This window comes from Aspergillus fischeri, genomic scaffold (genome assembly GCF_000149645.3).
Source record: "Aspergillus fischeri NRRL 181 1099437636245 genomic scaffold, whole genome shotgun sequence".
In the NCBI taxonomy this organism is placed as follows: Eukaryota; Fungi; Ascomycota; class Eurotiomycetes; order Eurotiales; family Aspergillaceae; genus Aspergillus; species Aspergillus fischeri.
Window position 1 is genome coordinate 179,446 of NW_001509773.1, and position 26,478 is coordinate 205,923.

General features: G+C 49.9%; 13 protein-coding genes across 13 annotated transcripts; 8 read left to right on the forward strand and 5 right to left on the reverse strand.

Annotated features, from left to right (window-relative positions):
* Positions 1-228: 228 nt before the first annotated feature.
* Positions 229-1,038, reverse strand: tpcG (oxidoreductase tpcG; the record flags this gene model as incomplete). The annotated part of the gene is made up of 1 exon (XM_001266597.1): positions 229-1,038. The coding sequence occupies one exon, from the start codon at positions 1,036-1,038 to the stop codon at positions 229-231; it is 810 nt and encodes a 269-aa protein (XP_001266598.1).
* Positions 1,039-1,651: 613 nt separating this feature from the next.
* On the forward strand, positions 1,652-2,669 carry tpcH (methyltransferase tpcH; the record flags this gene model as incomplete). The annotated part of the gene is made up of 2 exons (XM_001266598.1): positions 1,652-2,018; positions 2,284-2,669. 2 exons carry the CDS (start codon positions 1,652-1,654, stop codon positions 2,667-2,669), a joined length of 753 nt encoding a protein of 250 aa, XP_001266599.1.
* Positions 2,670-2,916: 247 nt separating this feature from the next.
* On the reverse strand, positions 2,917-4,254 carry tpcI (questin oxygenase tpcI; the record flags this gene model as incomplete). Its single annotated transcript, XM_001266599.1, has 1 exon — positions 2,917-4,254. One exon carries the CDS (start codon positions 4,252-4,254, stop codon positions 2,917-2,919), a length of 1,338 nt encoding a protein of 445 aa, XP_001266600.1.
* A 504-nt stretch (positions 4,255-4,758) lies between these two features.
* On the reverse strand, positions 4,759-6,886 carry tpcJ (oxidoreductase tpcJ; the record flags this gene model as incomplete). The annotated part of the gene is made up of 6 exons (XM_001266600.1): positions 4,759-6,053; positions 6,150-6,246; positions 6,299-6,423; positions 6,469-6,516; positions 6,569-6,638; positions 6,704-6,886. The coding sequence occupies 6 exons, from the start codon at positions 6,884-6,886 to the stop codon at positions 4,759-4,761; spliced, it is 1,818 nt and encodes a 605-aa protein (XP_001266601.1).
* Positions 6,887-7,132: 246 nt separating this feature from the next.
* tpcK (decarboxylase tpcK) lies at positions 7,133-7,677 on the reverse strand (the record flags this gene model as incomplete). Its single annotated transcript, XM_001266601.1, has 3 exons — positions 7,133-7,211; positions 7,270-7,466; positions 7,513-7,677. 3 exons carry the CDS (start codon positions 7,675-7,677, stop codon positions 7,133-7,135), a joined length of 441 nt encoding a protein of 146 aa, XP_001266602.1.
* Positions 7,678-7,940: 263 nt separating this feature from the next.
* On the forward strand, positions 7,941-8,478 carry tpcL (anthrone oxygenase tpcL; the record flags this gene model as incomplete). Its single annotated transcript, XM_001266602.1, has 2 exons — positions 7,941-8,010; positions 8,060-8,478. The coding sequence occupies 2 exons, from the start codon at positions 7,941-7,943 to the stop codon at positions 8,476-8,478; spliced, it is 489 nt and encodes a 162-aa protein (XP_001266603.1).
* A 356-nt stretch (positions 8,479-8,834) lies between these two features.
* Positions 8,835-9,794, forward strand: tpcM (methyltransferase tpcM; the record flags this gene model as incomplete). The annotated part of the gene is made up of 1 exon (XM_001266603.1): positions 8,835-9,794. One exon carries the CDS (start codon positions 8,835-8,837, stop codon positions 9,792-9,794), a length of 960 nt encoding a protein of 319 aa, XP_001266604.1.
* A 455-nt stretch (positions 9,795-10,249) lies between these two features.
* On the reverse strand, positions 10,250-11,758 carry NFIA_101920 (mannitol dehydrogenase family protein; the record flags this gene model as incomplete). The annotated part of the gene is made up of 1 exon (XM_001266604.1): positions 10,250-11,758. The coding sequence occupies one exon, from the start codon at positions 11,756-11,758 to the stop codon at positions 10,250-10,252; it is 1,509 nt and encodes a 502-aa protein (XP_001266605.1).
* A 1,138-nt stretch (positions 11,759-12,896) lies between these two features.
* NFIA_101930 (uncharacterized protein) lies at positions 12,897-13,250 on the forward strand (the record flags this gene model as incomplete). The annotated part of the gene is made up of 2 exons (XM_001266605.1): positions 12,897-12,954; positions 13,063-13,250. The coding sequence occupies 2 exons, from the start codon at positions 12,897-12,899 to the stop codon at positions 13,248-13,250; spliced, it is 246 nt and encodes an 81-aa protein (XP_001266606.1).
* Positions 13,251-13,739: 489 nt separating this feature from the next.
* Positions 13,740-16,202, forward strand: NFIA_101940 (putative NRPS-like enzyme; the record flags this gene model as incomplete). Its single annotated transcript, XM_001266606.1, has 2 exons — positions 13,740-14,261; positions 14,337-16,202. 2 exons carry the CDS (start codon positions 13,740-13,742, stop codon positions 16,200-16,202), a joined length of 2,388 nt encoding a protein of 795 aa, XP_001266607.1.
* A 544-nt stretch (positions 16,203-16,746) lies between these two features.
* Positions 16,747-17,568, forward strand: NFIA_101950 (putative secreted glycosyl hydrolase; the record flags this gene model as incomplete). Its single annotated transcript, XM_001266607.1, has 1 exon — positions 16,747-17,568. One exon carries the CDS (start codon positions 16,747-16,749, stop codon positions 17,566-17,568), a length of 822 nt encoding a protein of 273 aa, XP_001266608.1.
* Positions 17,569-19,746: 2,178 nt separating this feature from the next.
* On the forward strand, positions 19,747-22,833 carry NFIA_101960 (uncharacterized protein; the record flags this gene model as incomplete). The annotated part of the gene is made up of 15 exons (XM_001266608.1): positions 19,747-19,870; positions 19,932-20,103; positions 20,161-20,326; positions 20,382-20,504; positions 20,560-20,648; positions 20,707-20,831; positions 20,888-20,988; positions 21,041-21,171; positions 21,230-21,347; positions 21,403-21,520; positions 21,577-21,841; positions 21,902-21,956; positions 22,016-22,244; positions 22,302-22,471; positions 22,525-22,833. The coding sequence occupies 15 exons, from the start codon at positions 19,747-19,749 to the stop codon at positions 22,831-22,833; spliced, it is 2,295 nt and encodes a 764-aa protein (XP_001266609.1).
* A 1,131-nt stretch (positions 22,834-23,964) lies between these two features.
* Positions 23,965-26,292, forward strand: NFIA_101970 (fungal specific transcription factor domain-containing protein; the record flags this gene model as incomplete). The annotated part of the gene is made up of 6 exons (XM_001266609.1): positions 23,965-24,068; positions 24,130-24,437; positions 24,493-25,034; positions 25,098-25,595; positions 25,648-25,834; positions 26,042-26,292. The coding sequence occupies 6 exons, from the start codon at positions 23,965-23,967 to the stop codon at positions 26,290-26,292; spliced, it is 1,890 nt and encodes a 629-aa protein (XP_001266610.1).
* Between the last annotated feature and the right edge of the window lie 186 nt (positions 26,293-26,478).

The window sequence follows — 26,478 nt, forward strand, 5'->3', positions numbered from 1 at the left end:
CATCTTACGGGCGTCGGCATTCAAAGAAGCTGACCAAGCAAGGGGGAGTAAGCAAGGGTTGCACAGCGCGTTTCTACAGTTGGGGGACACGCTCGATTGTACACTGCGGCAAACTAGTTTACCGGCTGAGAGCGATACATAAGTAGTTTACGGGGACTTGGATGTGTTGACATGCTGAAATACATCGGGCTTCTCTACTCTAGTCATACTGGCAAATGATTCTCTCGACTAACTGACGGTCCGACGGTCAGCACAGAATGCCTGGTTCGGTCCCGTGGCTGGTAGGTAGGGATGAAGAAAAGGCAAGAAGTGTCTCACCAGTCCCATGAAGATGCACATCGGCGCTCCCCTGGGAAACTTGGCTGGCCCATCTGCGTATGCGACACCCACGTTTCGCATGTCATATCGTCCATCCGGGTCATCCGCTGCTTCAATCATGGCTGCTGCCAGGTCCAGATAGGACAGCGGACTCTTCTCTTCGGTAAAACTCAGCCTGTGCCCCCGCTGCACGTCCACCGAGAGCCCACCGGGCTTGATAAAGATGGTTGAGACCCAGTCTTGCTGCCTGCGCAGAAACGCCTCGGCGAGGCTCAAATCCTGGTAGACTTGCGAAGCAGATTTGAGGAGGATCCATCTGACCCAGGGAGCGGTATTCTGGGAGAGCTGGTCGTCAAGTGTCGCCGAGGAGAGAAGGATCAGTTTGGGCATGGAGGCCCCTTCGCCTTGTAGGATGCGCAGGGCCTGGATGACTGCAGTGGCTGTATCCAGGGCCATGCGACACTGGGGCACGTTGTCGTTGGTCGAGATCACCAGGAAGACGGCATGGCAGTTGCGGACGCACGCCGTAATGAGTGGCAGATCGTGGATGCTGCCCTCAAAGATGTCGACTTGCTTGTTGTCTGCGAGATGAGGCAGCAGGTACAGCAGCTTGCGCTTGTCACGGCAGTACGCGTGGACCTTGCTGGTGCTGGACTTGAGGAGGTTCTGGATCAAGGCAGTGCCGCAGTTTCCTGTCGCACCGAGAACCGCATATGGCATGTCTGATGACATGGAGAATGGTATGAACCAGTATCTTTGGTTCAATATATCTCCCTGTTACAGGTTGACGGACCATAAGCTAGCTGAGACGGTATTCTTTCATATGCGTTGCTATCGAATTAGTAAATTTAAGCCAACCACCTCTAGGAAAACCATCCGCTGGTTGAAGACTACTATGTTAGACTTGCTACATAGCAATCGATACGACTTAGGGTTATGAATAGCTTGCACATCCAGCTAAGACTATGCGCCCGCCAGCTTGATGCCACACAACTCTGTAATATGTCCTTATAAGCGATCTAGTGACATTAGAAATTCAAGAGAGGCCAGTCTCCCTCTTGCCAACTCCGGAGCAGCCGGGTCTGTCGGGGCTCGGTCTCGGGGCTCTGCCTGTACCGCATTCAGTCCAAGGAATATCGCCCGAGCAATTAGCCCGATCTGGGTTCGTCGGTCTTAGTCCTTTCGCAGGTCACAGTTCGGGGGTAACCTTCTAGCCTAGGAGAGGAATGAAGGAGAATTGCTCCTGCTCTTGGAGCCGAGCTTACACGTATTTCGGTGATCTCCTCCAAACTGTCCTGTAAACTCCAGAAAAGCAGTCAGACTCACCAGAATCATGCTTGAGAAGGTATTCCACGAAAAGAGCTTCGCCGATCAGTACACCTATGGCGCAAAGATCAGTGAGCTCTATGCGGAGACACTGGTGGCCGAATCTGGCATCGCCAAATCCCATCAGAGACCCTTGATTATCTTGGACAATGCCTGTGGGACGGGTTCTATCTCGAGTACCCTTCAGCGTACTCTTGACAAGAGAAATAAAAGGAGCTTGAAGTTGACCTGTGGTGATCTATCTGAGGGCATGGTCGACTACACCAAGCAGCGGATGCAGGCCGAAGGGTGGAACAATGCTGAAGCAAAGATTGTGAATGCCCAGGATACTGGTCTACCCAGTGATCACTACACTCATGTGTATACAGCATTTGGTGAGCACAGAAGCAAGGAGAGTCGAGTACTTAATATTCTGACTCCAATGCTTCCTGAATAGCTTTCAATATGTTCCCTGACTACAGAGCAGCATTGAAAGGTAATTGCCCTTTCTATGTACATCAAGTTGAGTACTTCTAACGACCATTTGCAACAGAATGCTTCAGAATACTTCAACCAGGCGGGACATTAGCGACCTCAACATGGAAGACTGGTACTTTCCCTCTTGCAGGTACAGGCATACATACTAATATTCTTCCATAGCCAACTGGTGCACTATCATGAAGCCTGTCATTGCAACTATGCCGGGACATCTGCCATATCCCACAATGGATGAAATCAACACGATGCTTAATAAAGGCTGGGACCGCGAGTCCGACGTACGTGCCGAGTTTGAACAGGCAGGGTTCGAGGATGTCAACATCACCACCGTGGAGAAACAATGTTTACTCCCTGTGCAAGAGTTTGGTGAGGCGTGCAAGATTCTCCTGCCCTACATCCTCAGCAAGTTCTGGACACAGGAGCAGCGGGACCGGTATGAAGCCGACGTGCCAAAATACTTGATGCGGTATCTGGAAAGGGAATATGGCAAGGATGGGCTGGCTCCGATGAAAGGCGTCGCGATCATTGCAACCGGTCGTAAGCCTTGAATACTGTTGAAGGAATTGCGGAGCCATGTGGTACAGCAATTTATGCTGGGAATGTATGTAGGAATGTATTGGCATGATGAATGTGAGGCTAGGTTCTGTTTGTCATAGGGGTTGAACGTGCTGCATTCATGGCTTGAAAAAAAAAAATATGCTTATTTATTAAAGAGTTACAATCGTACTGGACGATTGAATTTATTGGAAACCCGTACTTGACGAACCCTACCCGAAGCCAGTCGTCAATCAGTCTTTACACTGCTGGCACTGCAGCCCAGTTCTGCTCAAATCCCGCTCCCCAGATCCATTTTTCTTCGGTTGGACGACCAGCACTCGAATCATATGCCATCTGTGCGATTCGGAGCCACATAGACCCCTTGATGGGGAATGCCTCGGCCCATTTCCCCTGCTCAAACGGCCTTGAGATCTGCTCTCCGGCCTTCAAAGCTCGGATAAACTTGGCCAAGTGCCCATCGTCATGCACACGCGGGACTGCCTGGTAAAGGCTTTCCCAGTTCAACCCATGACGGGGCCTGTAATCCACGATATCCTCGATACGAAGCTCGACAGCACCACTGGCCGCATACCACACTAGATCGACGCGGGCCTTCCACTCGATCAGACGCGCTTTATGCTCTGGCGTGACCCAGGGCTGCTGGAGCAACACAATCAGTCCCAGCGAGGCAGTAACCGCGTGCAGGTGGAAGAAGTCAATCTTGCGAGCCTTGCCCGGCCGCTGCGCTGACCCAGCTAGGTAGGCCGCACAGCTGATCATCTCGGCCGCTCGACGATCCAATTGATCGACGTCGACTCGAAATCTAGCTGCAATTAAGCTGATCTCCTCTCGGGCCCTGCCCAAGATGCCATCTCGCACTCGGGCCACACCGTCACCGTAGTCCCCGTGGGCTGCGGCCCGGAGGACCTCGTTGTCTCTCACAGCATGAAACAGACTTATCAACTGTGTATTCGGGTCGATTGTGGCATGCTGGGTCTTGGCCTTCTTTTCGGTACTAAACAAGAATGGTTCAATATTCATGGAATCATGGCAGGCAGCCTGAGCGAGGCCTTCTGCCACGATACTAGGCTGATCGAATTCGATCCCAAGTGCCAGGTGGATCAGCGGATGGTATAGACCTTCGAACAGGTTCGCGAACATGCTCTCGGCGATGGATGTACCGCTAAAGCAGTACTCGATAACGACAGCCGGATACCCCTTGGTTTCTATCTCTTTGGTGAAGAAGGCCAGGAAGTTTGGATACTGCTCTAAGGAGCCCATCCGCGCCCGAAACTGATCCGGGGCGCTCATGCCGGCCACTGCGTCACGATCCAGTGGAGGAATAGGCACCTGGATCTCGGCCCCATCGTCGAATGCACGCTGGAGATCTCTGGGCCCGCCACCGAGGGCCAGAGTGTTCAGCACCGAGTGGGCGACGTGGTTATGGCCGGCAACACTCCGCCAAAAAATGTGATGTTCATTGTGGTTCTTTTGGAGCAGTCGATTCGCCGCCTCCAGCGAACCGTCCGGATTGATGTCGGTGACGCGGGCGACGCCCAAGTGAGGACGAAGCCGGATTTGTGAAGCCGTTGCCATTTAGAAGACAATACTGCAGCGGCCCATGGAAGGTCTAGGGTAAGAGAATGATTTAAGAGGAGTCTTCGTGGGAGTTCTTGCGGGTTACCCGATCTGCCCGACGTCACCCTGAATTGTCCCGAGAAGGACCATGAGGATGACATGGAGGCACTTGTAGCCACAATATAATAACAGAGGACAGAATTGACAAGAATAAAGAGGCAACTTAGAGTTCTTTCTAATTACATTACAATGAGGGCATGCATATACAGCAAATAGAAGACTGGCAAATGGATAGATTGGATAGATTGGGCCAACAGGCTAGAACCTGTCTGAATTCTTATCGCATGCAACTATAAAGCCAACTACTAGTTATAATATTCCAAATCCAACTCACTAACAGTTACTTAAGATACAACCTGTATAGCTGAGCACTATCTTAGCCAAGGATCATTGAGATGTTGTGGTAAAGTTATGGTGAGCTTACAGCGTACTCAATCCACTCTAGATAAGTCCAGGACGTTCCTAGATGCCCGAATCATCTATGGTGTTGTTATCAGGGATGTTCACACTGTCGTAATACTTAGTCCATCTCGCGCATCGATCTTGAAATTCCCCCAACACACCGGCCGCCTCCATGAGCGGCTTGACCTTCTTGGGCTGCTCGATGAACTGCAAGGAGAGCCCACTACTGACATGAAAGGCGATGTGGCAATGCAGCAGCCATGCCCCCGGGTTGTTGACCTGAAAGGCAATCCAGACATAGCTGCCAGTATCGACGTTCACCACGTCGCGGCGGGCAGGATTATCCAGCTTCGGGACTATGCCCGGGTCAAACTCGCCTCTGCCCTGAGCGAGAATGGCAAAGTCATGCCCGTGCAAGTGCATCGGATGCATGACCGGAGTCAGATTGCGCGGGAAATGCACCTTCTCGAAGGTATAGTTGTTGGTAATGACGAAGTGGACCCAGGCGCCTGTATCGAAGTCCAGCAGGATGGGAACGGTCTCCGGTGGGAAGTCCGGATGCCCGTCTACGGCCAATTTCTTGAGACTGGGGTCCTTCCAATCAACAAACATTGGTATATCCCCCAGGACCCATTTGTGGAGGTCGCCGTCGAAATTCATCGGATCCGGATAGCCCTCTTGGCCCATTCTCAGGTAGTCCTTCATCTCCATGCTGTTCACTCGCCTGCCAACCGACTGCTGGACGACGGGAACGAGGTGGTCTGGATTGGGATCGCTGCAGCCAAAGTCTCGATGCTGGTCGCTGAGAGGTCGCGTCCAGGGATCCCGACGGTCCTGTTCGTCGTAGCGCACAATTCCCACTGCCTTGTGAGGCAGCAGATCGACCTCGCCGCAGTATTGGGCGTAAATCCAGAAATTGGAACCGTGAGTAAAGTCCGCGTTTGCCTCGACGATGATTTCATACCGCTGGCCCATCGCCACATTCACCACGTCGGTGACATATGGTTCAATGGGGACGAAGTCAGTCGCAATGACGGTCAGGTTATGCCCATCAATCCAGAACATATATTCTAGCAGGGTACCCGTATTGACTATGGTCAACTTGTACTTGACGCCCTTTCGGAAACTAACCTCAAAATACTCTCCACCCGTTCCGGTGCAGCGCGTGTCGTTGTTGTGACAGTCGAACTTCCCCTTGCCATTCAAGACGGTGGACTCGGGAATTGCTCCTCGACTTTTCGTCTCTCCTACCCAAAGCAGGGAAAACACATCGTCATGATACCAGTCATGCAGGAGCCAGGGCCCCAAGTCCTCGTCCCAGTCCTTGCTGGATGGTCCGTGAATGACGATCGGTCCTGGTCACATCTTCAGTATAGCCAAATCGTCATAGGATGGTTACATACCAAAGAGTCCATTGCTGTCTGATATCCATTACTATGCATACTTTAAACTGAACAGTTGACACTCACACTGCAAGCTGAAATGCGAATGATACCAGGACGTTCCATATTGCGTCGCCCGAAACTCGTATACCTGCGTTTCTCCAGGCTATAATGACAGGTTAGTTGCTCCTACCTATGCTCCGCTGGGCGATTCGTACCTTGCTCGGACACTGTGTGACTCCAGGGACACCGTCCTGGAAAGTGGTCTCGAATTGACGCAGTCCATGCCAGTGAATAGCGCTACCGTTGTTGTTGTCGGTGAAATTATTGTACACGCTAATGCCTGTACTTGTCAGTATTATGAATGTCGACGCAAGTGAAGTCTTACGGATAGTGTCCCCCCAATCTGCTTCGATCGTAGGACCAGGAAACTGTCCTATAGTGTCTCGTTATTCCAAAATTCCACCAAAATATGCGATAATACGAACCATTGACCACCATTCCTAGTTTTTCGTATCCATCGGGAGTGATGACTTGTTGACTGACGGTAAGATTGTACTAATTCCACGTTGGTATATTATCGATACAATTTGGACGGGCACAACAAATGTAAGACAACTGACCTCGACCAGCTTTCCAGGCGGGACGCGTTTGGGATCGGTGTAGTCTGTCAGGATATTAAACCCGTCTTTCCAGCAGCCTCGACTGGTTGGAGTATTTCGGCAATCTTTTGGCAAAGGTGCTCTGGTTGCCACGGCTGGGAGAGCACAGCAGCCATAGACGAGCCACTTGATAACGGTGAGCATTATGTGACTGCAAGATCTGTAAACTGAATTAAGCCAGACAATTTACTAGACAATGGAATTATCATTAGGTCACTTATGAACAGGACCTTTATTAATTGAGCCCCGACCTAAACTACATCGGTAGAAAGAAATGTCAGCTGGACACTCGGACCAATGGCTCGGAGGTTTCGACAAGGAGCTAACAGAGCTATTGAACATGAAAGATCTACCATTATACCACATTTATGGACAGAAACAAGAAGAGCGTTAGTTAAGAGAACAATCCTCCATTCCATCCACAGCCACTCCCTGCCGAACAAACTCCTCGATCCACCCAATCGTCATCCTGAGGGCAACAAGCGTGAGTATCCCCTCCATACATGAACGGAAGACGAGTGACTTACATGCTTTTCTTGGTATCCGCGAAATTCTCATGATCATGGAACAAATGCTCCTTGTACCAAGGATCTTGCTTCATGCGCTTGTAGTCCTCCAGGCTCTCAAAGACCACCTGACTGAAACAGTCAAAATCCACCACGTTGGTCATTTGCGAGTCATACAACTCGGCCATGAGCGCGCGTGTGGCGGTCGTGTTATGCACCTGTTCTGTTGTTAACCGAGTATACAATGGGAGAAATGCAAATCACCATAGTCCATCGCTTGACTCCATATTTTACCATCAAGTCCTTTGTCATCGGGGCAGAAACCTCGGTCATATAGCGGCGGTAGTCTTCTTCACTCATGCCCGGTTTGCGGTAGCCGCAGATGGTGAGGCAGAGATATCTGCTCAGCTTCCCTGTGGATTCTCCCATCTCTTGATGTAGGTTAGATGAGTTGAAGGAAATATGTCCTGAGTAGTAATCTGCTTGTTGGTGGCTTTCAAGGCGCCGATTACCTTAAATTGGAGAGCGGGATGATATGGTCCTGACCAGACCGAGCTGTTTGATGTAACCGAGCTGATATCGGGGTAATTCTCGTCTTTGCAACCGGCTCCTCTATAACTACTATCGATTCGCTACAGCTATTGGCACTTGTCTCTTTTCTCTAGGCACCTTCACACTGCACTTCTATCAATATGCCGCAGAATGCTTCCTCTGGGATTATTACGCAGGCAACTGCAGTCATTACAGGCTCCTTTCTCTCGGGTATGTCATCCTATGTCGAATTCACGTAGAGAGACTAACGCCGGTGCAGGTCTCATGATGGGACTTTCTGTCATTGACATCCCTGTTGTGCTCGGCACTGCTACTCAACCCTCGCAATTATTGCAACATTTCACGCGCCTTTATGACATTGGACATAAGATGATGCCCAGCTTGGCTATCACGACCTGTCTCCTGTACGGCTATACTGCGAGCAGTACGCGTGCTACGGGCCGGTCGGGAATACCTCATATCATTGCGGCAGTGACAACGATCTCGATGGTGCCTTTTACGTGGCTTGTCATGGCCCCGACCAACAATGCTCTCTTTCGAATGCATGCCAATCCTGCTGCAGCGAACCTCGGTGAGGTTCGGGGACTGCTTGTCCGATGGGCACAGCTGCATGCGGTGCGCTCATTATTCCCGTTGATGGGGTCAGTCCTGGGTTTCAGGCAGATTCTCAAGAAGTAGGCATTAGACACGAAGATTAAAGTGGCAGTCTGGGAGCATAGTTTTATAGGACACGAGACCGGATAATCAAAATAACTGTTAGAATAGTGTTAGGTAGTATTCAGTGGAGGTGACTTCATATATTTCTCGGACCATTTTCTAGTAACCCAAGATCCCCGAGCCCCGATTCTGATGATCCACTGCCTGCGCATTCTTCAGTGGATCAGTGAGGGCACAGCTGGGCTTAGATAAGATGGATGAGGCTTTATGCAGATTACATATTGGAGTGTTGTATGTAGTCTTATACACCATACTGACAGAATAGATATAATTACCCTTTTACAACAACCAAGCTACATAGTAAATCAAACGTCAACATGGCAGTACCCCAGAGCATTCCTCCTCCAACTTCAGGCCCCATCGAATCCAAAGACCAAGTTTTCGCCCGCAGCAAGGCATTCTGGGACAACTATCTCCGAGGCCGCCCACAAGTCCCGCCGAGCTTCTTCCAACGCATCTATCGCTACCATCGAGAAAACGGCGGGCGGTTTGGGACAGTCCACGATGTCGGCGCAGGAATCGGCCCCTACCCAGGGGAGCTGCGGTCCAAGTTCCAGCACGTCATTGTATCCGATATCGTGCCGAAAAATATACAGCTGGCTGAGGAGCACCTTGGACGAGACGGCTTCAGCTATCGCGCCGCACCGGTCGAAGACGCCGACGACCTGTCGCCGGGAAGTGTGGATCTGGCCTTTGCAACCAATGTGATGCACTTTGCGGACCAGCAAGCGGCAATGCAAGCGATTGCGACGCAGCTCAGGCCTGGAGGCACCTTTGCGTGCGCGGGTTTTGGTCCCGCGCGCTTTGATGATCCTGATATCCAAGATGTCTGGGAGCGGATCAGCCAGCAGGGCGGTCGAATCCTCTTGAACATGGCGGAGCATCCGCAGGACACTATTAACGTCATGAGTCGCAGTTCGAACGAATACAATGTGGCTCCGCTGGAGCCGCAGTGGTTTCGGCCAGGGGCATTGCGCATCCGGCTGAACATGGCCCAGGGCGGCATTACGGGCCTTCTACCGCCTGAGCGACAGCATGAAGTGACAGATCCTGACTTCTCGGGCCCTACTGATGTGATTGTGTATGAAACTGATGAGGAATGGCGCTTTGAAACTGACTTTGAGGGGTTCCTGCAGCATTTCCGTTCGTTTCCTCATGCAGGGGTCGATCCAGAGGCCTTTACGGGGCTGTTGCAGGAGCTGAAGGACCTCCTGGGCCAGGGGAGATGTCTGCATGGCTGTTGGCCGGCTACTTTGATTCTCGCAACGCGGCGTTAGGATCATACAATACTGCAGTGTAATGCAGTCAATTATACAGCATCCTACCACTTGGATGCATAATTGACCTCTAGCCTCTGCATTGTTCTTCTCCAAATTCGCTTATTAGTGGTGTCCTAGTACCAACACCTAAGTTGGGTCACCTTTTGTAAGGATAGAGCCATGTAAAGATGATTGTGATAAATATTATGTTTTAAAAGAACTCCTATATACTGCAACCGTGCATAAGTACCCAGAACCAAATCCAAATCCATCCAAATCCATCAAAAGCGTTTTCTGTCGAGGGCTCTGCCGCCGGGCCTGAATGATAGGATGCGCAATAAAGTGAGAATTAGGGGACCTAGTCTATCATCTCTATCTCTATGTGGTGCTTTTATCCAAATCACTCATGAAATATACAAACAAAATATCGCTCGCAAACGCAGGTGTACCATCCAACAACTCTAGCCGGGCAATCAGTCAATGTACTTGGGAAGCGTCTTCATGATGCCGTCGCGGGCAATGTCATTCATAGCGGTGGTGATCTCCTTGAGGAACCGCTCGTCGCTGCGCAAGTCGTCACCGAACAGGCTCTTGATGCTGAGCAGCTCGAACGGGTCGTTGCCTCCGGCGCGAGCCTTGGCCTGGAGCTCCTCGCGCATGGGGTCGACGACCTCGAACGGCTTGCCGCTGTCGTCGACACCCTTAACGTAGTGGAACCAAGCGGCAGCGACGAAGCACAGGCGGCGGAACGGGCCAGTCACCCAGATCGCCTCGGCAATCGAGGGCATGATGAACTGAGGAATCTTGCCGGAAGCGTTGAGACAGATACGGGGCAGCTGATCCATGATGGTTGGGTTGGTAAAGCGCTCGATGAGGGTGTTGCAATACTCGTCGATGTTGACGCCCGGAATCTCAGGCAAGAGAGGCTTGACCTCCTCCTGCATCATCTGCCACACGAACTTGCGGAACAATGGGTTCTCCATGACCTCATGCACGTACTTGAAGCCAGCCAGCTGACCAGGATAGCCCAGGGCCGAGTGGCTGCCGTTGAGCAGACGCAGCTTGTGCTTCTCGAACTGCTCGACAGCGTGCACATCCTTGACAACCTGGACACCAACCTTCTCAAATGGAGGACGGCCGTTGGAGAACTGATCCTCGATGACCCACTGCGTGAAGGGCTCCGTGACGACGGGCCATGAGTCCACAATGCCAAAGGTATCTGCGAGTGCCGTTTTGTCGTTCTCTGATGTCTGAGGGGTGATACGATCGACCATGGCGTTCGGGAAGGCGCCTTCCTCGGCAATCCATTCCGCGACCTCGGGGTTGCGTAGGCGGGCAAATGACTCGAGCATATGACGGGTGATGGATCCGTTCTTCTGCATGTTGTCGCAGGACATGACGGTGAAGGGCTTGAGACCCTGCTGGTAGCGGCGGGTCAGGCCCGCGTAGAGGAAGCCGAAGGTAGTGCGCGGTGCCTTCTCGTTGGCCGGATCAAGGTCGAACTGGATGTCCGGGTGCTCACTCTGCAGCTCGTGTGTGTTCTCATTGTAGTAGTAACCGCTCTCGGTGATAGTGAGGGAGACAATTTTCGTGTCCGGGTGTGCCATCTTGGCGATGACGGCCTCGCGGTTATCAGGGGCAAAGAGGTAGGAGTTGATGCTGCCAATGACGTGGGCAAAGCTGCCCTTGGCCGAACGCTCAATGAGGGTGTAGAGGTGGTCCTGTGAGGCCAACGCGTCGCGCATTGCGGAGTCGAAGGGCTGCAAGCCAACGCCGCAAATGGCGTAGTCAGTCACACCATGCTTCTGCATCAACTGGTCGATGTAGACAGCCAGGTGAGCCCGGTGGAAACCGCCGACACCAATGTGGACGATTCCCTCCTTGACGGCGCGACCGCGCTGGTAGGTTGGAATCTTCACCAGCGCGCCACCTGCCGCCGCAATTTGCGACAGGTTCTTGCTATTGAGCTTGAGAGGTGCCATTGTGCTCAAATGAGGTGGAAAATGAACGACAAGGGTGAGATAGAGAAAGGGGAAGAGTTTGCAGCAGGGTCACCGCTGCTTTTGACTGCTGATCGCAGGAAAAATCGAGAGCTGATGGAGCATTCTTACATCATGGGCTGGGCTTCAAATAGGGGCCAGTGGCGGGGGATAACTTACTCATCCTCGCCATTGCTGCCCGTACAAGGTGAGCGGTGTACCAGAAGTACTTGATAAGGAAACTGGAGAAAACAAGAGATTTTAAGTACCTTGCATGAGCAACAAAGTGAGTGGCGTCACTGTAAGAGTTTTCTGCCGCTTCCAGAATGAATTAGCTAAGCTTTTGTTATTCATTGCTATTGGGCGTCGCCTTCGTATCGGCAGCACTAAATAGCCACTACTTTCTCGGGATTTGCCAAGCGGGTCTGCAAATTCTGAATAGTACGGGTCAGTATGGCACACCGACTACGGAGTAGCTATTTCCCTCGGAGCACAACCCGTCTGAATTTGAACCATCCCCCCGGGTCTAATGCGTCTGGCTTGATATGAATTGATTGAGACAAAGGATGGCTACCACTCAATCCCCCTACACGTGTCCAGTTTCAGAGATGACTGGGATAACCACTGCTAGTTGATGAGTCCCTAACAACTCGACTTTCGGCCAGGTATGGTCCAGAAAAAGAAAACCTTTTCCGCTTTCTTTAATTCCAGACCTCGCGTCAGGTCAACCCCACGCGGCCACGTCCATCCCCCCAATCCCGAAGTTGAGATTGGTCCATGGTGGAGCATGGGGTAGCTATCCCTGCAACTAATGGAGCTAGAAAAACCAATTATATCATGTGAGCACTCCCGCGGCCCCTTTAATCTACGCGGCATCTTCCCGACACTCCCGGGACGACTTAAGGTAGAGACAGAGTGCATATTATTACTCCGTCTTCCAGACTATTTTCTGGGAGGATAACAAGGGACCTCACATGACCCTTCTGTTTGTTTGACCCTGGTCTCAGCCATGCACTATTCCTGGCAAATCCAAGATAGTCGTATTGAAGTGTACACATAGCCTGGTTCTGTGGATTCAGAGATGACAAGTACTCGGCTTTTTTCTCCTTGGGTCTGAGTCCTTCTATATAGCGACCTACTAATGTCATGGACCAAGAAAGCAGTCGACGACAAAGATGGTGTGTTTTATGTCGTTGATGGTAATATAATCACAACCAGGCTATTGTGCACTAAGACCGAAGCTAGTAGCTGGAATAGTTTCATTTCCAGTCGTGAACTCGTGACCCTACTGCGGTGAACTCCTGAAGGAAGTGGAAACTACAAGGGTAAATCGAGACTGCTCTGGGCCTACGGTGCCTGTGTGGCTGGTATCGGACGGATTGGGGGCTGGAAGGACCGGCCAAAACTTCCCCGAGGCCTTCATGCCGATGCGGAGGATGGAATGTCTAAGCAAGGGTTGAGGTCCCGTGATGCTCTCGGCCTAAGTCCAAGCTAACTATAGTCCAAAGTCAGGGGAAACAGACAGGAGATTAACATGGATGTGAAAATTAGAAATCGAAGCCAGAGCTTGGTGGAGCTGCGGCTCTGGATCTAGAACACTGCATGGGGGCTGAATTGCCGGATAATATCAGGTCATGCGCCGCAATCCTTATTTCTAAAAAAGGAAAAAGGAGCGAATCATAAGCTGGGATAAGCAAGGGGATTCAGAGCAAAATATGTTGCGAATCATGCGTCCGGCATAGCTATTGTTGATCTGCATTTCACGCACTTCTATCAGCTCTAAATATGAAGCCAGGCCTGGTTTGTATATATAATATGGAGCAACATAGTATGACTGGTGCTAAAGCGCATCGTCTTATAATTGCCAAGATCTTGTCTACTTTTGCCCCCATCTTCTCAGATCAAGCTTACCTTAGTGTCAGACCAACATTGTTTGCATGCATCTCAATTTAGGCACACATAAATACCGACAGTAGCTCCTATCATGGCACCCCTGTTGACCCGTATACAAGATTGTGGGTGGACTTCTGCTGATGTCCCTGAGATTAAGGACAAGAATGCATCAGTTACCTTGCGGGATTCTGTGGATCTCTCACTCTCTTATAGTCTAGAGAAGATTCTCAGTGCCTTTATCTCGGAATATCAGTCCTGTCTCGGCCTTCAACCTAGCATCATAACACTCCTCAACGCCAGTTGGCTGGTCACTGTACGCTGTTTCTGTCCTGTTCAGGACATCCACCTGGGTCGGCATTCGCCCGACATCTACTTTACCAGATTCGCACAGGGACCAGGCCGTCATGTCGCCATCGAGCTGAACTGCGAGGTCCCAGTCAAAGACCTCGTTCGAAATGTCTCCCTTCTTGAGTCTGAGGCGACGTCACACATGTCACTGGGCGACCATCCTTCCGACGAGGCTTCGGAAAAATTTCTGACGACCACAATTTGCTATGCAGGAGGATTATCTGCCATGGCAGAGGGATCAAGCAATAGAAATCTGAACACAGGAGTATACATTTCCGTTTCTCAACCGTCGCTACACACTATGTCCATCTGCGCCGCTAACAGGTCAAAACTCTGACAGCACATCAATTCCAAGCTCTTCCTGGACATCTCGCAAGCAAACGGAGAGCTCCAAGCCAAGCTCACCTTCTCCGTCTCTGAGATTTCTAGAGAACTTGCACTTAGTATGTTGCATACATTCAATAAGGCCATCAGGGCTGTGGTTTCATCCCCATTACAATCCCTAGGAAAGTTAGACTTGTGCTCAAAACATGACCGCCAGTTGCTGCAAAAATATACTGAGAGTGTATCTGAATCATATGAAGTGCTGCTGCACGACTTAGCCTTGCAGCATGCACAACTAACTCCTGATGCTCCGGCCGTCCATTCCTGGGATGGTGACCTGACCTATGCACAGCTGGATGATGCGACATCCCGACTTGGACAGTTTCTGGCCAGTATGGGTGTAGGCCCGGGGACCTTTGTAATCAGCTGTTTTGAGAAGTCCACATGGGCAATTGTCGCCCGCCTGGCCATATTGAAAGCTGGCGCCGCATATATCTCTGTTGACGCGACTGATCCGCCCATTTACCTTGAGAATGTGATTCGCCGCGTGAATGCAAAAATAATCCTCACCTCTGAGGCTTATCAGTCCAGATACACTCGTTTTGTCCCGTCCGTCATTGCAGTTACACCAGAAATGGTACGCGCTCTTCCTGTAAGCACTGGTATCATATGCCCCTGGGTAAAACCCAGTGATGTCTGTCTCATCCTGTTCACATCTGGGAGTACTGGAGAGCCAAAAGGGATTATTCAAGAGCATCGAGCGTATGCTACGGCAGTCCGAGATTACAACAGATTGCTTGGAATAGGCCGACACAGCCGCGTGCTGCAATTTGATGATTACGCGTTTGATATTAGCAACAATGACTATTTGACCACCCTCACTGCTGGTGGATGCTGCTGTGTTCACACCCCGACCAAGTCTGTATCTACTCTTGTGGAGAACATCAACATCCTTCAAGTCAACATGACCTTTCTGACCCCGACTATCGCCGCTCAGATATCCCCGCAGGATGTGCCAACGTTGGAGTTGGTCTGCCTTGGTGGTGAGCCGATGCCAAACGAGCTCCTGATAAGATGGTCCCCTCATGTGAGACTGGTGAATCAGTATGGGATGGGGGAGTCTGCCACCTTCTGCGCTTACAACGACCAACTCCAACCGGGCCAGAATGCTATCGTCGGACGAAGCGGGAGCGGAGCCATTTGGATAACAAGCCCAGAATCTCCAGAGCTCCTTATGCCTGTCGGGGCTGTCGGTGAGATACTGATTGAAGGCCCGCACCTGGCCCGAGGATACCTGGACGGTGTCTGCCAGAAGCCTGGCGTTGGATTCCTACCGAATGCACCAACCTGGCTCAAAGATCTCCACCCGTCTCGTGCAGGCACATCGAGATTCTATCGCTCCGGAGACCTGGGGAGATATACGCATGCCCGGACTGTGGAACATTTGGGCCGCAAAGATACCCTCCTCAAAATTAATGGATATCGAGTCGAAGCCACCGAGGTCGAGTACATCCTCCGTAGGTCGTTAACCCCCGCGGACGCAGTCATCGTGGACCTGCTCGGCGAGATCGGTGGCCCACGAGAGCCGTTTCTAGTTGCTTTCCTGTGGTTGACTAACAGTGAGGACCATTTCCGCCCCGCTGCTTCTGATAACTCAGTGGAGTTTCTCCCCGTCACCAGTCACCATTCGGCTCATCGATTGATGCAAAGGATGAGAGCTGAAGTCATGGCTACGCTCCCTGTCCACAAGATACCGGAATACTTTATTCTCGTCAGTCAGATCCCCAGAACCAGGTCTAATAAAACTGATCGCCGCAAATTGCACCATCTTGCGCAGATGTCGTACTTGTCGGGGGTCCTAAGTAAGGTCTGCAACAAATAAGAGATTTTCTCCTCATTGCCGATTATATGAATCCAGATATGTCAGTCTATTTGTAGTCATGAGTTTAGTGGACATGGCTAGTTCCGGTTCTAATTCTAACCTGCGGCTGTGTAAACTGGGGTGTAGTGCTCAGGCGTTGAAAATATATCTTGCCTGATGGCTTCCCAAATCACTGCATAGCTGTCTCTAGGTCCGCTATTGCTCCTGTCCTTTCATACCTGGTGCCGTATGTGGCCCAGGAATTTCAAAAGTCCGCTTTTGGGCTCTGGAACAGCACACTTTCCGCTTGAATTATGACATTGACTACTCCTATCTCTCGATACTACATCTTTTGCTGTTTTTGATATATAAACTGTGCCAAGTACTGAAATCTGCTAAATCTTAGTTATTACACTAGCGCGGTGCTAGGACTTTTAGTGCACCTCTCCACTTTGTAAATCGCAACTCAATCAGGACATCAAAATTCCAAAAGGGGTCTTCCGTCTCTGATCGACACTTCGTGCTGCGATCCATTTGTGGATGTTACACAAATTCTCCGAGAATCATGCAGTTTTCTATGCCGTGGTGGCTGCTCCTAGGCCTTTTGTCTCTCGCTTCTGCAGCTGCGACACAGAATGGAACTGAAGGAATCGATCTCTTTGAGGTCCATCTGCCTGTAAACTGGAAGGACGCAGTTGCCAACGGGGTAAAGTTTGTCTTCGTCAAGGTGGGTGAGACTGATCAAAATGATCGACGTGTCCATTCTCCGTTTCTCTCTTGTTTCTCTCCAATTATATTTGTATGGTCTGGCCCCGGACTTATTGTTGACCGACGCTCGCGACAGGCAACTGAAGGCATCAACTACCAAAACGTACGCTTCCCTTTTCAAAATACCGGCGCACTCGCTGCCGGGATCGCCCATGGCGCAGTCCACTTCGCAGCTGCGGCAGAAAGCAGCGGAGCCGATCAAGCAGACTTCTTCATCGAACATGGGGGGAACTGGACCGCGGATGGACAGACGCTGCCTGGGGTGCTGGAGATGGAGGGCAATATTGCGGGGAAGCTTTGTCATGGGATGACGCCGACAGAAATCACGGACTGGATGCTTGACTTCTCTCACAGGTACAAGTTCCGGACGGGTCGAACGCCGATCCTGTTCCTCTCGGCGGGCTGGTGGGCGAAGTGCGCTGGGAACAATGCCACGTTTGGCGCGGAGCATGCATTATGGTTGGCGAATTGGGCTGAGGAGATGGGCACGCTGCCGGTAGGCTGGCAGGCTGCTATGTTCTGGCAATATGCCGGTTGGAGTAAGAATGGAGGAGAGGCAAATGTGTTTTTTGGTAGTTCCAAGGACTTGGTAAAGTTTGCAATGGGAGCTGATGAGTGATGAGGTGTAATGTCACTGTCTGTACGTTATACTCTGTATATATAGTCAAGAATATTGTTCTAGTGGTAAAAATAATGGACCCGACCCTAAGTAGACTGGGATTCGGACATGTCAAGCAGCACTTCGTTTGTGCTCCTGCCAACGGGAACGAAAGTATCATTGAATTACGAAGCAGTGTCCGATAGCTGACGAGGTATTGACAACGGCAGGCTTACGGTGTTCATCTTGATAACTATCCATGGTCCCAGGAATTGCCCCTTCGGGAATCACTTCCTCGCATATCCGAGCTATACGCCTTACAAGTCTTTTACTACAGTCCGCTTGATCTGCTGAAATCAGTGCCCCAATGCAGACGATGGACTTAATGCGAGTCATTCCAGATGTGGTAGTAGTTCCACACAGGTATACTGTCTAGCACAGTGGCTAGCATTATGTCTTACCTGTATCGTGAAATGCATGGCGAAGGAGCCGAGGGAGTTTTCCCAGGGATGATGAAAACCCGGGTTATCCAAAGCAATGACAGCAGCCAGGATTTCAATCCTCGCTTCGCTATCCACGCCAGCCTGCATCCCGAAGTCAGCGGGGGAGAAAGCTTCAACGCAGCTGATGACTGTCTTCCGTCGAGCTGGTAAGTGAGATGACCCATCATTGCGAATATTTCGGCTTACGAGGAGTTACTCCAACAAATGGGTCTGGCCCGCATCCGCATGTGTTTCTTAGTGAGAATCGGAAGGGTGGTCGAAGATGGAGAAGAAATACGGCCTACAAACTGGACATTTGGAGATACTCAGAGTGTCGTAGGACCCCCGTTCTTCATCATGGCCATGTTGAATTTCGATCGACAATTGAATTTGGACAAGATGCATCGGGCATGAGGAGTGGCAAAGAAAGAAGGAACTACTAGAGACGCATGGTACACTGCATTCAATCGCTTCCAAAGGCGCGCATTATCCTTGAAAGATTCGATGTGAGTTACGTATTGTACAGCTGATTGGTTCTACAATATTGACTTTTTGTTTGTTTATAATGACTACATCTCACTCCTTCTGCCCTCCCAATGGTCACATGAACTGCACTGATATAAAACACGATATAGTAAGGATCTTGGCTCTTTTATCCTTGCTACAGTAGGGACCTTTTACACATAATAGTCTGTATTTGGTGCATCTGCTTAGGGCACACTATTGGTCTCTCTCGTTCAGCTGGTTCGTGTCGGTGTTGGGTACCACAATCCCCATGATGACATATTGGGACATATCCTGCAATTACCAATCTGCCAAGTATTCGAACACTTTGAGGCGTAATCAGCGTATATGGATAAAATCTAACCCATATACGATACAGCTCAATGGCACTGACTTTGTTCATATGTCTCCCACGTCATGTTTTGAGGTGCCTTGATGATTATCACTGATCCATATGCAGGTGAGTGCAGTGATTTAGATAATCTATTTGCCACGGCCTATCTCTGGTTGCCTTCCGCCCGGGGCGAACCGCTGATCCAACATAAATGATGCGATTGGTGCTATAAAAAAGTAGATCTTGACGTCACGCTGATTGCTACTCATGCACAGTGGGTTGGTTCATTGTCTTGATTAACATTGACAGTATGAACAATACACACCCGACTGAATGCTTGCGTGCTGTGATCTCTAGGTGTAAAAGTTCAGAGGATTGAAGCTCAAACCTTTATGCCCTAAGATAATGAGGATCCATTTCCTGTACGTTCCTTCCATGTTCAGCTCTGGCGGGGTACCGTCGATGCAGTCTCCACATACGACAGTCAGTTTGCGCAATCACCTCCACTGATGCATGCTCAAACCTGCAGTGATAGATAGGTGGGCTTCATGGTTCTACCAAATCCAGTAGGGATCTACACGTTCATCGAATGGTTCATCTGAATCTTTGCAGATCGGATTTACTTGTTTCTTCCTGCTGCTATTCTGCACGGGTGACGTCCCAGGCGCTTAATTGCGTGGACTCTCGTGGGAATTGACTTGTAAGAAGCTAATTGTTAACAGTGAGTGACTGAAATGTTAAATACGGACTCGGCTCGCATCACGTCTTGCCTTGGGATTTAGAAAACCGAGAAAGAACAATCTCGGCTCTACTAAATATCTTGTTCTCTTGCAAAATCAACACTTAAGATTGCAAACTAACTTAGTGCTTTTTTTCATCATGCCTGCTGCTAAAAATGAAAGTAAGGGAGCTACTTCCCAGCCACCAAAGGACGCCAAAACGGACCCCAAACAGCAGGAAAACTTGAAGGAAATAGAGGGCCAAATCAAGGAATCGGAGGAAGGTGAGAGACGCCAGTTATCGTTTGAGCAGCATAAGTTCCCAAAATTAACCAATGCGTCAAGCAAACAAAACCGACCGCCAAGCCATGTTCAATATCTATTTGTTTGATAGTGTGACCAAGACAAGCCAGATGGAAAAGTTCGTCACCATCGGCAGCATCAAAAATGTCGAGGACACAACCTTGGCCGATATTCGGAAGGGTTTGATCAGCGAGAATGCCCTGTCCTGGAGACAGTAAGTTGACCACCCACACGGGTTGACTCACATAAACGCATAATAACTTGTGGATAGAAAGTCCAGCAAGTTCTGCAACGATGAGGGAGCTGAAGTGGACGACAAACTTCGCTTCGATATGTACCTGGACTTTCTGAACAGCAGCGAGGAGAAGCCCAAAGATGAAGAGGGTTCAACTGATGACAGTGGAGGTAAGAGAGCGAAGGGAAACAATGGTCGCCCCGTGAGTATCCCACCTGGATTTTTGACCCAGTACGGTGCTAATGTCGAACTGTTAGATCACCCGGGAATCGAGCGCCGGCAAATCATACAAAGTCTACCTGAAGCTGCGTAAAATTCCAACCGAGTTGGATGAGGCCACCAAAGATTTCCTCAAGGAGAAGTTAGACCTCTCGCTCAACGTAAGTGCTCTGCCATCACTCACAGATGTTTGTTTATATTGACTGCCGTACTTAGAAACCGGGATTAACATCAGCCGAGGTTAACAAGCTTACGAGCTCCTACAATCACAGCAATTTCCAAGCTCTTGCTGGCAAAAACCCCACGTAAGATACTGCTCCCCGCGAATAGTATTTTACTGAGACTGAGGCAAACTATATCCAGCCATCCGGCGGACATGGGTGAGAGAGAGTGGTATATCGTCCTTCAAAACAACTCAATTCTCCATGGCAACTATGTGAGGGAGCTAGCGAACGGCCAGAGAAAGGTCGAACGTGCGATGTACCCTGGTATGCGAATTCATAACCTTAAAAGGTTAATTGACTGGTGACTAATGGTGAAATAGCTTTTGCATTGAAGCCGCGAAAGTTCCATGATTTTGAAATTGTCTTCAACAGTGGTGGCAAGAACGGTGCTACCCCTTCAGCTAGTGACAATGAACCTGTGGTATGTGGCCCTTTCGTTGGGTCGCCCTTTGCTAATTTTGTACCATCACCAGGTGCATCACCTGAGGATTCCTAGATTTCTTGTACAAGATGACTCTTATATCAATGTCTCTGAAAATAAGACATCAGTGGCAGATGCAATTGCCGACAGTTCGCTCTCTGAACATTCAGCTGAGGTCTCTGTGTAAGTTTCCTATGAAACCACAGATCCAACACAATTTAAATCTTGCTAACAAGTGCAGAGGGGGAGGAGCATTCGGCGTCACTGCTGGTGTAAAGGTCGGATACAAATCGCAAGCCGAGGTAAAAACAGCATCAAACACAACTTCAGACTCTAAGCGCATGACAATCACATATAACGTGAGTTACTAGGCTTTCACATTCAATACTGTTGCTGAGAACCCTCATATCATAGTTTCCCCGAGTTGTCCTCGAGCTTGATGGGGATAGCCTTGATATCTCAGATGAATGCAAGAAGGATCTCGAGAACATCTCTACGCCCGAAGCGGTGCAATTTTTCAGAAGAAAATATGGTAAATTCCTTGATACATCTTTATCTGCCCTCACAGGAATAGCTGAACATCTACAGGAACGTTCTTTGCCTCTCGAGTCGAACTAGGTGGACGCCTGCATTCCTCGGAGAGCAGCGATTCCTTTGCAGAGGGTAAAGTAGAAGAAAGAGCTCGGGCACTGAAGATTTCTGCTGCCGCCTCCTTCTCATCCACATACGTTCAAGGCTCTGCCAGCGGTAGCTATGAAGATTCAAGCAACCATAGCTCAAATCGCCAGAACAGCAGCTTGAGCACTAATCTGGCATGGGAAGCCAAGGGAGGTGACACTTTATTGTGCAACAAGTGGGTTGCTCTGCGAAAGCTTTCCTATGAGTTTGCTCTGAACTGACGTTTGTTACATAGCCCTCCTGCCTGGTGCGCTACCGTAGCGTCTTACTACAATTGGAGGATCTCGAAGGTAAGTTCGTCAACGCTGCCAATTTCACTAAGTCATAGCAGTGCTAATAGTCTTTACAGCAAGATGACCTCCTTTCCATGGAAGACATGATATCGCTCATTCCAGGATATGAATACGTCAAACAGAAGTTCAATAACTTGGCACCCCTCAAGGAAAGCGAAGTAACCAAAAAGCCTGACCCTCTCCCTCAGGAGTGGGATGGCTGGGTCACATTTTGGTTGAAGCACCCCAATGAGCTCCTATATCCAACAGTCTGCGACAATTCCTCATCCAATCCTTTCGGTCTCGGTTAGTACAGCCACCTTATTTCGGGGTGGACAATAACTGATATTTAAATATGTTCAGATTCTGCGATTATGACACCAGCCATGGCTGAATTGCTCGCAAACGCCGCCTCAAATTTTGCCTCATCGCATTCCGTTCAAATGAAAGCATCAGCCGAGGATGATTCACAGATCTACCAAGCTGGTACCAAGTTTTATGAGGTCTATGATGGAAAAACCGTCCGGTACAGGGTATGTCTCTTGAATCTGCACTAGTCCGTGCCATCATTCTGATGCCAATATAGTTCAAACCCGGCTTCCAATATGTTGTCTGGAACAAGAAGACCAACATGTACCTGGGAGCGAAGCCTCCTGTTCCTGGGGTGACCCAAAAGTCCGAACTATGCACAACGAACTGGGCGAATAGCTGCACCTTCAAGTTTACGCATGCCTTCCCAACAGACAAGATCTACATTTCGAATCGCGATCTTGTCCGCGTGGAAATCTTTGATTCTCAGGGGAAACCCATAGGCCCTCTCAAGGATATGCCACCTCTTGGTTCGTATGGAACAAGTGGTGATATATTCCAGTTCCGTTACTTGGGCGAACCTTGAGCAGCTTTGGACTCTAAGATAAGTAGGGGATTTTACACTAGACAGCCGTGGGTAGATAGTCATCGCTTCACTGTGCCAGAGCAAGAATTTAGTTGAACCATTATTTCCGCTTGAAATACCTTATATCATCACCTCCCTTTGAAATATAGCCATGGAATGTCGGAATTTGAAGCTTCTGACAAGGTATAGGAGTATGTTAAAGCTGCATACAGTGTTGGCTTCGCATATTTCGAGTCTGCTAACTTCAGTTCCGACCCTTTGATCCAAGGATTCCTCCAGCCGGCTGACAATGCTGTATATGCTCGTCAGAGCCTTGTTGGTTCAACGCTGGAAATAGAGAAGTTCATTCACATCATGAAGTGTCGACAGCAACGCCGGCAGCGACTTTGATTGTTGCATCTGGTCCGTCTCGTCCACCTGAACTTGCGAGCAATTCAGGATCCGGGTACACATTTGGATAACCTGCCCTCCTCATTACCAATCCATGGACAGAGACAATTTGAGGAAGAACTATAGAGCTGAAGTTGATATTCCCAACATACCTGGATCGAATAGAACCACTGCAACAGTGGAAGTGGATGGCTTAAGCTCACTATTATATGTAACTCGATTACCCTGGATGACAGTAGATGCCAAGCCATAGTAAGTTAACTAGTTAATTGGACTGCTGACTCACCTATACGATGACCCTGCATTAACTTACTTCTGATTTGTTTCACTGGACATGCTCCATCCAGTTTAGTGTATAATCAGGCATAAAAGCCTTGCGGGAGCAAAGGTTAAGCAATGACCGAAATTTGGCGTTGCCTATATTCATATCAAACAGTTCGACTCCTATGATTATTGGCGAAAAGGGTCAATTCTCATTGGCCCAGAACTTAGTGGATCACTCCGCTTATAAAACGGAGAGGTCGGAAGCGGAAGCCGAATCCAAACCCTGCATTGTTACTTCACAGTCTCTGACGTGGTGCGAATTGCTTTGACAGAAACCTGCCTATCATGCTGGCATCGCGTAACGCCCAATCAAAGGGAAAGAAGAGAAGTGCAAGAGCGTGCGCCAGCCTTATATATTCCGTCTTCCTATTTTAGGGTTGATAACTGACTCAATGAAGTTGTGAGCGATGTCGCTCAATGAAGCTTAAGTGTTCTGGGACGCAGCCTTGTATGAGATGCGATAACCAGAGAAAGATCTGTAAATTTCCTCCTGAAGAACGGATGATATCCGTCCAGGAAAGGTGACTTTAAACTGCTGATACCATCTCAGAGGACCGGAGGCTGATTATTTGTTCCTCCTAGCTACCTTCGCCAACTGGAAGAGGGCTGCAGTATTAATCATCATTCCAGGAGATCGGGTCCAATACAGGAGTCAAGTGTGAAGGAACATAGTTCGGACTCTCATCTTGAGACCTCTGCATTGAATCCGTATGCTTCGGCCACAGGTGACGCGATTGACCAGAGCAGACCAACTGGCAGCTCGCGGCAACACACTGCGGGCAATGATACGACTCAGCTTGGACCGGATGGTGGCAATGGACTTATCTTTCGGCACAACCCACTAGCGGATAATGACTATACGTTTGCAAAAGCACCTGATGGAAGATACTGTAAGTTTGCCCTTTAAGCGATCAGCACCCGTGATTCTGCTCATGCAGGTCGCAGTTTATATGGGTCCCTCCTCATCATGGTCATTTTGCCGTCGAGTGTTGGCCTTGATCGGAAAACATGTCCCAGAATCCAACTATCTGCCTGATCCATGGCATCTGGACGGGGTCGCATTTAAACTGCATTGGACGTCCCTGAGAAGTGACGAGGTGCCGGACACAACGAACTTACCCCCGCTGGACTACGCACTGTTTCTTTTCAACACAGTCAAGTTCTATTTTGGACACCTATTCTACATCATCGATGAACCTAGCTATCTCCAGCACTTGCAGGAGCTCTACAAGGATCCCGCGACGAAGGCAACATCATCAAGGCTTTGGTACGCCCAATACCTATTGATACTGGCCTTTGGTAAAGCATTTGTCGTACAGAGTAGCTCGCAAGAAGGACCATCTGGGTCTCAGTATGCTTCTAGGGCCATGGCCCTACTACCGGACCTGTCTGGAATATACTGCGAGCCCCTCGATTCAATCAGAGCACTCGCCTTAGCCGCACTATATTTTCAGTCGATCGACATGAGAGTAGCGGCCTTTCAACATGTAGGTACTGTCGAATGGCCACTGGAGGAGTGAGTCGGTTTATCAAACTAAAAGCCGATATAGATTGGACAGGCGTTGCGTGTCTGCATCGTCCAAGGCATACACCGGCATATGCCCGAAGAAGTCGTCGGGGCACAGCATTCTCGCCTCTGCAACCACGTCTTCTGGGTGGTCTACATGATTGATCGGGAATTTTCCGCCCTCATGGGTGGCCCAATGTCTATCAGGGACGAGGACATTACTACGGAACTCCCTTGCCATCATGATCATTCCCTGGAGGCACTCAATATGACGCTCCATATCCGACTGTCTCGCCTCATGGCGAATATCCTGACCAGTTCGTCTCAACGCCTGTTCGCATTTGGACTAGCTAACTCCAGAGCAGCGGTATACGGAGTGGGAAGAGACTTTGAAGGTTCCCTTATCAAAAATACCCAGTCAATTCTGCGGCAGCTCGCTGAGCTGTCTAAGGAAGTGACGGCGTTGTTAAACACCCATTTCCAAGGTTCGATCAATCGAGCATCACGGATGGCGCTCAGGCTAATTCTCTCTTATCATCATGTTGAGTAACCCGTATCTGCCTCGAGTAGTATCCTAGTCGCTGACGTAACAGTGCGTGGTTCTGACGACGAGGCCTCTGGTAATGTGTGCCCTGCACATGCATATCGAGCGGCCTGATACCCAAAAATTCCGTTCTATCCCCTTAACGCCCGCTGTCGCCTCCCTCATTCAGTCGTGTGTCGATTCCGCGCAAACGGTGCTGCGTGTCCTCCGTGTCATAGGTGATGAGGATCTCCTCGGTACGTTCTGTTCTTCGTTTGCATGATACCAGACCCGCCCAGAAAACTCCCTAATCCCGATATCAGAAGCATTTCTGCCATTCCAACTCGAAGACGCATTCTCATCCGCCTTTCTTCTCCACGTAATCCGCGTCGTGGCGCCTTCTCTTCTGCACGACTCCTGGTGTGAAGATATCCAATGTATTCTGGACAAAATGATCTCAAAAGGGAGCTCGGTAGCACCTCTCCGGAAGCTCGAACTCACCCAGCTGGAGCAGTTGCTGACGCCGTTGACACCCGTCTATGACCCGCTCATGGTTCCCCGGCAGACGGATGATCCCGAAGACAGAGCCGGGGGGCTTGCAACGGCCAGCGAAGAACCTGGTTGGGACTTTTTCGATGCGGACATGGGTGTGGGGATCTCGCCGACAGAGCTGTTAGACCTGGCTGCCCAACTTGATGCGGATTGCTGGGGTTGATGCAATAGGCAGACGATACCCGGGGGGTGGTAGCTATTTAATACAGGGGGAGTTCGTGATCAAATACGCCATAGTTATGAACTTATGATATCTGCTTGATTTGTAAGCTATCGGATGTGGATCCCGATTTTGGATACCGAAGGTCGGCTAGACGTCCCGGCCCGGATATTTCAGTTCTCCTCCGAC